The sequence below is a fragment of the Silene latifolia genome, chromosome 4 (assembly GCF_048544455.1).
Source record: "Silene latifolia isolate original U9 population chromosome 4, ASM4854445v1, whole genome shotgun sequence".
NCBI lineage: Eukaryota > Viridiplantae > Streptophyta > Magnoliopsida > Caryophyllales > Caryophyllaceae > Silene > Silene latifolia.
In genome coordinates, this window is record NC_133529.1 from 106394064 (window position 1) to 106405195 (window position 11132).

An 11132-nucleotide genomic window follows, 5' to 3' on the forward strand; every position below is an offset into this window, starting at 1 on the left:
CAACCCGATGCACTGTGTGTGATTGCGAGCTTTGCGTACTTAGTGAAGACATGGCAGTAGTGTTGTCGATTTGTTATTGTTGACGAGATCGTGCATGAATTTAAGAACGATCTTTAAATGAAACAGTTTCTTAAAAGAAAATGTTTTTGAGTAAAATTTTGAATTGAGTTTTCTCAAAATCTAGATATCTATGACTTAAAATCGGTTTTTCGATACTGAATTTGGGTTTAACTTAAAATACCTTTATTTTGTATGAAACGACGCATTGATCACAAAAAAGTGTTAATTTTTTAATTCGAGTTATGCATTATTCGAGTTATATGAGTTGTAGGCCTACTTAGCAATAATAAACCACGTTAGTGTTCTATATCATCGGGTGTTTTACATGAGTTTTTTACAGATACCTAAATGACAAATAGAGTAGGTATCTACAAGACTGCAACTATTAGTTATGATCAGCATTTGGATCCATTTGCATCAATACTATCCTTATGGCTCCAATTACATAAACCAAAAAACGAGTAACATGATTGATGTAATCATGAGTAATTGCTTTCAAATACTCTGTAACAAGTTACTTCGTATATAATTGTGGTTCAATGAAACTCTTGCAAGTATATGGTGAGTGTGTGTATGATACAATATCAAAAATTGTGCATAAGATAGCAAAAAAAAAATTGTGGTTCAATGAAACTCTTGCAAGTATTTACAGGTAAGAATCACATTTCAAGTTATTTTCCTGTAGTCGAAAAGAGTTATTGGGGCGACTTACGACATAAAGGACATGTAGCATTCATCCGAAGCCACTCATCAATACAATCAGCATGAAAGAAGTGATTGCATTCAGGAATAGACCTCAAGGTCTCCTTTGGTAGATAATCAGATAAGCAAATTGGACAAGTTCCATCACTGGTGTTCGGAAAGCGCTTACTCTCCCCTAATATGGTTTTTGGGTATGATTCTATGGTGGGCCTATCTAGCCCTACTGTAAGTATCATGGGTTGAGGAAAGATTGCTGGAGATGATTCTATGTTTGGGTATCCTCGATTTTGGTTTCGGGCTCTAGCCCTGCTGCTGATGTAGTAAGTTAGTCCAATCATGCATATAATCGCAGGTATTCCCGCTCCTAGTACTAGTGCGTATTTTGCACTCCTTGGAAGACCTGTACAAAGATGGTAAATTTACAGCATTAAGAGACGAGCAAGTAATAGTACCAAGTCCATTGTCATTAGTGAACTTTGTCGAACACAATCCGTATTAGTTTATAGCTTTGCGTTAGGGGTGATTAAATGCGGGCTTGGGTCGGACATAGGCTGAGCTCACGTTTAATTTTTGGCCTACGGACAAGCCGGTTTATGGGTTGTGGACAGGTTAGTTAGTGGGCTGAGCCTTTGTATTTTTCTCAAAATACTTCTTCGTACCCACTTATTTTGTGGGCGGAATGGGTTGGGTTCAATGGACGAGACGACCCATAAAGAGCTGTACTTTGAGTCATACTCATGTGCACCAAAAGAAAGATAATGTACACATTTTACACATCATAGTACATTTTTGACCATTATACCCCTCTTAATTCCCGGTCTCATTTTCTTGTTCTTAATTCCCGTCTCCTCTCTCGTCTATCATTAGATTCACCGCCATATTCCACATACGTCACCGCCATAAAGCCTAATATTCTTGATTTTAATAATCAAATACATTTCTACATTTAAAATACAACCTCTTTTTGAAAAATTCTACTTTTCTAATATCGGTTCGAATTAGAAAACATTATCAATTACTCCCTCCGACCTGGTCAATTGTTGTCATTTAGTTTTTGCACAAAGATTAAGGAAAGAGGAGGGGGCCAATTGTAAGATGACAAGTGGACCAAATTCAATGTAAATGATCAAATTGCTCACCTAATGCAATCCTAAAATAAAAAGGACAACAATTGACTGAGACACCCTAAAATGGAAAAGGACAACAAATGACTGGACATAGGGAATACTAATCTTTTCTATTCCGAGCCATTAAAAGACAATTCCAGCCGTTTATGTTGGATTTGCATCACAAAGTCAGATTTATCAAAAAGACAATTGAATTGGGTGGTTCGTAGAATGAGGGATGTCAACTTAAGGGAGCCCGTGAGAAAGCAAATATATATTCAACCATGAAAGTTGATCATAGACCTTTGAAGTTTGAAGCACCGCTTTTGTTCAAGGTCTATACGTGGAATTGAAGAGATGAGTTTGATTTTTACTGGATAGCAGCAGTTGACAAATCAACGTCTCAAACCAACCACATCATCCTCTGTTTTATTAGTATTGGTAGTTTACCTATAAATTAACAGCACCTCCCCTGAGTCAGCCTAATTGCCGGTATTTTTATAATTAGGAATAACCTCACCTCAATTATACTACTAATATTAATGTTTAAATCTAATTGTACGTCAGCAATATTAATTAAACTTACTAATACATTTTAATTATGTATAAGTATCAACTCGTAATCCTAACTCTACCCCAACCACACGCTATCTCACAACAAATATTACCAAGGAATTATTTTGTAATGTTGTAAACACCAAATCATATTATGACACCTTATATTTGATTATTTTCTCAACTTGATTGTAAATAATGTCCGAAATCAAAATTTAACATTTACGTCAATTAAACAGCTTTGATGGGAGCAGTGATAGTGTTGTTAAGGTAAAATTAATTTAATTTTTAGTTAAAATATACAATATTTTTCTCTATTAGATCTTGATTTCGCCACTGCTTTTAACTAATTGAACCCATTTTCGAGAATTCAGCATGAAACCGACCTATTTCACAAATATTATAAAAAAATTTGCTGGCATTGTTAAAAAAAATCGAAAAGAATTGAAACGTACCACTAGAATCAGGAGGAAAGAAGCAGGCAACAGCAAGGTCAGAATCATTAACAAAGCTACAAACACCACCATTAAGAACACAGTCTCCACAGTTGGGAACACTCCAACCCAACTGCAATGAAACATCACTCATATCCGGAGGAAAGTACCCTTCATACATCTCCTTCCACCAAAACGCGGCGTTTACTCTCTTCATCACCTTACACTTCATCTTATCCACTAACTCTTCCTCTGATTCCTTCTCTAATGTTGTCAAGACAGTATAATCACTCCCGCTTAAACAAGCAACGACCGAAGTCCAAGGAAAGGGACTCGTGTCCAAGTTAGTGATTTTGGTTCGGGAGCAGTTCAAGAAAGTGTACGGTGGCATGTCTTCTGCGCCGTAGGAGAAGGGTGTGGATGTAAGGTTCAAAGTCAGGAGCCTTTTCGGGATGCACTTGTCAGGGTCGGATACTAACAAGAGTTGGTCTGTGTACCAGATGGCCTTAACGGTCAGCGGCTTGGAAGAGAGATTTAGAAAGGTTTGACCGTTGCGACCACAGGTTAGGTCGAAACCAGGGTATCCACATCGGTTGGATTGGTTCCGAGGCACATGAAATGGAAACATAATTGTGTCTTGCTCGGTTGGGTTGCAGGAAAAGGTGGAGCATATTTCAACTGATGCTTGCGAACACCAACAAAATTGGAGTGTTACTAACCATAATATTGAAATTGGAATTGATTTCATAGTTTGTGATGTTTTGGTTTACTGTACGTATGAATATAATGTTTTTTTTTTTTTGGTGGTGGAATAATGTTATACTTTGTATATAATCCTAATCAATAAGACTGATGGTATGAATTTGTATATATATGGTATAAATGATGGAAATTTGGAACAGCGTGATGAATAAGGAGGGTGTTTTAATGGTAAGCATTATTGAATTAAAGGTGGCGTAATCGTGGAATATTAAAACTAGCACATATATAGTTTGAATTCAAGATTAACAAAAGCAAGACTCGAGACTAAATGATGATGATGATAATTAGTCAGTCTACAATTTAATTGGTTAATTAACGACCATTCATTTTCTTTGTCTTGACTCCTTCACCTTCCCACAATGTGGGTGTTCAAAAAGTGGTCCGGAGCGGCAAATTGGACGTATCGTGGCCCGGTCGGCCTGCAGAATACATATCGATCTGGTCTACGGGTCCCAAAAAATATGGTGACTGATCTCCGGTCCTATTTGGTCCAGTTCACACTAAAAAAAGACTCATTTTACCCTTTAGAATCGATCCGGTCAAAATCCGGAAAAAACCGAAGGGTTGCGGTCCAGTCTGGGGGCCCTCCTAACCGGTCCGATCTCCGATCTTGGGGTAAATAGTTATCCGGTCCGATTTGGTCCGGTTTTGGACCAATGAACACCGCACCCACATTGGCTCATCCTTTGAATTTCTATTTATAAATAACCACGGCGCTATCGTTTGGAATTGGTAAGCCCAATTATATTTTATTTACCCTCCCATTTTAGTTATGCAAGATACAAAAATATCTATCTATCTATTTATACAATTTATACCATATAAGGTACAATTTAAGGAAAAGGCATGTTGAATAACCTATTGAGTGCCAGTCACTGTGGAGACCTCTCCTGTGATTGCCACACAATCCTTACCTAGGCGGTTTATCAGCAAGATGTTAAGGCAGGATTCTGGGGAACCTAGGATCGTCACACCTAGGGGACTCACATTCATGGATGCTCTTACACTATCAATGCAGAAAGTGAGAAATGGGAGTGCTGGAAATAGGGTAATCCTTGCTGGTTGTTCTGAGAATGGGTAGCATGGGTTTCTGGAATATAAGGGGCCTGAATAGCCTAAATAAACAAAATGAAATAAGATGGTTTCTCCATCAGAATAATATCGGCTTATTTGGTTTGTGGTAGTCAATGGGTAAAGGTAAGGAATAATATATGTGAGCATTGGTCCATTTACACTAACAATGGGTGTCATCCGGGTGGCAGGGTGTGGCTAATTTGGCAGCCTTCTATGTATCAGGTTGATATTCAGATGGTGACTGATCAAAGTATTCATGCTCATATAATTGATAAAAGCACGATAAAGGAGTTTTGGTTGACTATGGTGTATGGATTTAATAGGAGCCATGAAAGGGTATCTCTCTGGGACAGTTTGATAGCTTGTGCAGTAACTGTCACTGGGCCATGGATGGTCTGTGGTGATTTTAACAGTGTCATTGAGGTGAATGAGAGAATTGGGGGAGTCAGCTGTGTGTCCGGAGTGAAATGGCACCAATGAGGGAGATGATGGTTCAATGTCAGTTGCAAGGTTTGAAAACTATTGAGTCCTACTATACCTGGACCAATAAACATGAAGTTGGGTCTAAGGTTTATAGTAGACTTGATAGGGTACATATTAATGAGGATTGGTTGAACAATTTCCCTGATTCCTATGCAAATTTCCTTCCTGAAGGGCTTTATGATCATTGCCCATGTCTTATAAGTAATTATGCTATGGGGGTAAGGAAGAAAGCTCCATTTAAGTATTTCAACATGTGGTCCCTGGCTGATAATTTCATGGAGGTGGTAAATTCTGGATGGCAGATCAATGTACATGGGACTCCTATGTATCAAGTTGTAAAGAAACTGAAGAATTTGAAGAAGGGTTTGCAGCAATTGAATAAGGAAAGTTTTAGTGACATTGAAAACCTTACTCATGTTACTGAACTTTCTTTGAAGCATTTTCAAGAGAAGCTCAGGCTAGACCCTTTAAATGAAAGGTATTGTGAGGCTAAACAAGCTTCTGCTGAGGATCTTAAAAATTTGATGAAGGCTAGGAACCTGTACCTAGGCCAAAAAGCAAAGGAGCACTGGATGAAAGAGGGAGATGAGAATACATCTTTCTTTCATTCTAGTATCAAAAAGAGGAGGGTTAAGAATAGGGTCTATCAGCTCAGGAATAAGGATGGAATGTTGTGTACTCAACCTGAGGAGATTAAGAGTGCGTTTGAGGAGTTCTACAAAGTATTACTAGGCACGTCCAATGGTGTGAGTCATGTTCATTTGGGGGTTGTTAGGAATGGTAAGTGTCTTACTGCTGCTCACCGAGCTAGCTTGACTGCTCCCTTATCTGATGAAGAGATTAAAATAGCTATGTTCTCCATCCCTCGTAATAAATCACCTGGTCCAGATGGCTTTGGCAGTCAATTCTTTAAGGATAGTTGGAATGTGGTGGGGAAAGATGTTGTTAGGGCCATACGTAATGTTTTCTATTCTGGTAAACTATTGAAGGAGTGCAACAATACTATTCTTACCCTGATTCCAAAGGTTGACAACCCTGAGAATGTGATGCAATTTCGCCCTATAGCATGTTGTAACACGGTTTATAAGTGCTTGGCTAAAGTGATTTGTACTAGGCTGTCAGGTATCCTCCCTGAGATTATCAGTCAGTCACAGAGTGCTTTTGTACAAGGAAGGGATATAGTTGGTAACATTTTGGTTTGTCAAGACCTCATCAAGCTCTATAAGAGGAAGTCTTGCTCTCCTGTAATCTTGATGAAAATAGACCTTCAAAAAGCATATGATTCTGTAGAATGGTCTTTTCTTGAAGAGATGATGGAGGCTCTGGGGTTTTCTTCTAGTATAATTCAGTTGATTATGCAATGTGTCAGTACCACATCTTATTCTTTGGCTGTAAATGGTGATATTTTTGGATATTTTCAAGGCAAAAGAGGATTGCGGCAAGGTGATTCACTTTCCCCACTGCTCTTCACTATTTGCCTGGAATATCTAAGTCGATTGTTGGATAGAGTTCAGAGGGTTAAGGGGTTCAAGTTTCATCCACTATGTGGTAGAATTGGGCTCAATCACTTATGTTTTGCTGATGATTTGGTGATGTTTTGTAGAGGGGATATGGAGTCTATCACATCATTCTTTGAGGGCCTTTGAAACTTTTTCTAAAGCTTCTGGTCTGAGGATGAATGAGGGTAAATCAAACTTGTTTAGTAATGGGGTACCTGAGAGTTTGATGAATAGTATTGAGGAGGCCACGAGCATGAAGAGGGGTAAGATTCCTTTTAGGTTGGGTGTTAATATCCAACCTAAGAGATTGGGGATCCTTGATTATCAACTGTTAGTTGATAAGGTGACTGAGAGATTAAGGAATGTAGGGAGTAAGAAATTGTCTTATGTAGGAAGAGCTACCTTGATTAAAGCTGTGTTCCACTCTTTGCACACTTATTGGGCACGTATTTTCATTTTGCCTAAAACAGTTTTGAATAAGATTGATGCTATGTGTAGAACGTTTTTGTGGCATGGGAATGAGGCTAAAGAGAGCCCTGCTTTGGTGTCATGGGATAGGATTTGCAAGCCAGTGAAGCAGGGTGGTCTTGGCTTTAAAAATATGCATAAATGGAACATTGCCTCTATTGGTAAATATGTCTGGTGGATAGAAGCTAAAGCTGATCACCTGTGGGTTCGCTGTATTCATGCTATTTATCTGAAACATCAGAATTGACACAATTACAATCCTTCACCTTCCTCAAGCTGGGCTTGGAGGAAGATATGCTGGGTGAAGGACATACTCAAACTGTTCCTTTTTGCTGATTCTTGGCAGGCTAATGGGCAACAGTACACAAGTAAAATTGGGTATAGCTGGCTGGACGAAGAGGGGATGCAGGTGGTGTGGCACCCTTGAATGAGTAACAGAATGCTGCAACCTAAGCACACCTTTTGCATATGGTTAGTTGCTCAAAATATGTTACTAACTCAGGACAGGCTGCTTAATATGCACATTATTCAGGCAAATTGTTGTTTCTTATGTGGGTCTGAAGAGGAAAACATTGATCATTTGTTCTTCAAATGTGTGTTCAGCAAAAGGTGTCTGAATTTAATGGCGTAGTGGCTGCAGGTGGTAATACCTGAGAATGAAGTGATTCACTGGTGGATTCATCTCAGAATGCAATCTCTGATGGTGAAACATATTATAGTCTTTGAGTTGCTACCCGATGTACCGATTTGGTATTATAGAAATTGTTGTAGAATTGAGCGGTGGTTCCCGGACTGCTATGGTGTTTTTGAGTGTTAGGACACAAGTATGTGCTAGGATTCGATGTAAAAGTGAGAAAGGAATGTCTAGTATAGCTAAGCAATGGGTGATAGTCTGTTTGCTCGTATGTAAGTTGTCTTGGGAGGATCCCTTGTAAGTGTATTTGGTGATTTGGCATTTATAAAACTTACCTTTTCCCAAAAAAAAAAATAACCTATTGAGTGATATGTGTTGTCTAACGCAATTTTTTATGTGTCATATTTTATTTTATTTTTCTCTGTATTTCTCTGTCACTCATCATTAATTTCTCATGGTAATATTGTGTATATATTCAAAGCTAAGCAACAACTAATTATTATTACATGAGATATATATATTCTATTTCAAGCTATATTTTAGGGAGTAATTATAGGAGGAGATAAGCTAATTAGGTATAAAATATGGGTAGAGACTTAGAATATTCTTATTCTATCACTTCTAACCGAAAAACAAAAAAAACACTCTCATTTATCTTGTTTGCATGTAAGTGAGATTAGCTTATATGCGAGTTATTGACAAATGCTAGTTATTTAATTCACTTTCACACATGTAATCGAGTTATACTTCACTACTACAGATACAGGCTATAACAACGGTTAAAAACCGTTGTTATATAAAAAAGCGGACGTTGTTAAAGCGTCCGTTGTAAAAGGTTTTAACAACGGTTGGTTTTCTTAAGGAAACCGTTGTTAAAAATATTAACAACGGTTTTAAGTATAAAAACCCGTTGTGGAAAGTGTGACTCAATTTTGGGGGGAAAGTTATAACAACGGTTGTAATATACAAAACCGTTGTTATAACTAAAGACAACGGTTTTTTAATAAATAACCGTTGTTGTTTGTTCTTAAAAAAAAAAAAATATTACTAGATGCATGCATAATTACGGCCCGTTATAATTCCGATGCATGCATTATTACTGCCATCACTGTGCATATGAACGGACAATATGAAATGAGAAGGGTTAGTAATAAGATTTGAAGCAGCATTGAGAGATATGATGATGATTATGGCACAACTTCCTAACATATATATTAATTAAAAAACAACTCAACCCACACATTGCTTAGTATAAATACATTGCATTATCTCAACTAACATTTCCATTATCTCAATATATACATCTCCAAACCCTAACTGCTAAAACAAACTCCAAATAAATTAACCCTACTTAATCTTTCAAAACAAACTCCAAACTCCAACAAAATGAATGATATCATCCTTAAGACTCTTACTATGATCGAGAACAACAACAGTTTCATCCGCCGGTTGCTCCATATTGAGGAAAGTTTCAGGAGCTACCTTGCGGATGCTCGATCCAGATCAAGGACGCCAAAGAAGATGGCTTGACGGAGCGGCGTGCGGCGATTGCGGCTATATGACGATATAGCAATCACGAACGGAACCTCCAAATAGACAAGGAGGAGAGGACGGATATGATAGAGGAGAATAAGATCCTCTATGAAAATATAAGAATTGCATTTTTATTAATGTAATTTTTTTTTTTAATTTATGTATTTATAAATATATATATATATATATATTAATTATGTTTATCTTGCTTCTTCATCTTGCTTCTTCTTTGTTTTACTAGCCAATTATGCGAACAATACTTAAAGAAATAACATAATGGTCGATAAAAACACATACATGCAAATGAAATAATTAGAAAAAGAAAATAATGACGATGAAACTAATAAAGGATGGCGGCGAGATTTACCTGATAATTACAGAACGTAAGAGACGATGAAATCAACAGTGACGGCGAGAAGATAAAGCGACGATGAGAAAGTGAGAAAGAGACGATGAGAAAGTGTGTGTTTTGTGTTTGTCTGCTGTGTTTGTCTGCTGTGTTTTTGTATTAAGGTTTGTGTTTTGTGGCTGCAGCAGACTTGTGTTTGTGTGGTTTATAGTATGGAAGGTATTGACAACGGTTATTAAACAACAACCGTTGTCAAATAAGTTTTAACAACGGTTGTAAATCAACAACCGTTGTGAAATAAGTTTTAACAACGGGTTCCAAAAGCAACCGTTGTGATTACTTTTCACTAACTTTGCGTCAATTTTACGCCATATTATTAACAACGGTTGTGCTTGTGTAACCCGTTGTTAAAACTAATAACAACGGTTTTTATAACCATACCCGTTGTAATTCATTTTAGTAAAATTCGCGCCATACATTCTACAACGTCTATTGTGATTTTCGTGAATAATCGTTGTTAATGGGGTGTTGTAATTGCCTGGATTTGTAGTAGTGCTTATTTTAAAATATTACCTACGAGGTGCTCTCATTCCCCTCGCCTCCCCCCCCCCCTCCTAAAGTAGGTCCTTCCTATTGACAGGGGTGGTCTGCCTCCGAGTCTGTGTCGGTCGTTCTGGTTTGTTTGTGTTTCGGGGTCCATCTTCCTCATGGCGATTGTGCATGTTTCTAAATGTGTGTTCCCCCTCCCCTCGCCCCTTCCCCCACCAGTCAGTCTTTGCATGCCTATTTGGGGCCGATCCTTCTTTGCATGTCGCCTTTGTGGCCTTGTGTAAGGAGCCGCACATTTAGCCGCATAATCCCTGAGAATTGCGCGCGCGGTCCTTTCACTTTGAGCCCTTAGATTTTATATTTTCGCTTATGTATTTTCATTTCTGTTTTTTGTTTCATTTAGTACTCCAAGACTACTTCCTGCGTGTCGAATCTTGGAGTCTCATTTTTAGTTTAAGATATGTTTTTAGGCGTTTAGAAAACATATCGCTATTCTACACAATCAATGTATCCTGCTACCAGGACCAAACTATCAAATTTGCCTTTATGAGAGGTGCTAGTCAATAAACAACCGCTTCTCATCTTTAAGCTTGATATTGCTTGTCTCTTGCTTACGATAATCGTATTGCTTACTTTTATTGCTTTCGTGTGCCGGACTTTTATAATCGTGACTAGGATTCCCGACACACACCCCGAGTCCCGAGAAATGTGCTAGTGGGCGATCCCTCGCTAGTACGAGACCCTTGTTGCATGCATTCTTGCCCTAGAGTTGGGCAAGGGTGCGCATCACGATCCGGCAAAAGTACCGGACCGTGACATTTGGTATCAGAGCCAGGTCTTCGGACGGGTTTCTGCAAGCCGCATTTGTTCATCGGAATCAAGAAAATGGGCAAAAGTATGGAGGAACGAGTGGGATACTTAGAG

The 11132-nt window shown here is 38.3% G+C and overlaps 1 protein-coding gene across 1 annotated transcript; it reads right to left on the reverse strand.

Annotated features, from left to right (window-relative positions):
• Nucleotides 1-562: 562 nt before the first annotated feature.
• On the reverse strand, nucleotides 563-3879 carry LOC141653740 (RING-H2 finger protein ATL20-like). Its single transcript, XM_074461586.1, has 2 exons — nucleotides 2879-3879; nucleotides 563-1162 (listed from the first exon to the last, which is right to left on the reverse strand). The coding sequence occupies exons 1-2, from the start codon at nucleotides 3603-3605 to the stop codon at nucleotides 756-758; spliced, it is 1134 nt and encodes a 377-aa protein (XP_074317687.1). The 5' UTR covers nucleotides 3606-3879; the 3' UTR covers nucleotides 563-755.
• Nucleotides 3880-11132: the final 7253 nt, after the last annotated feature.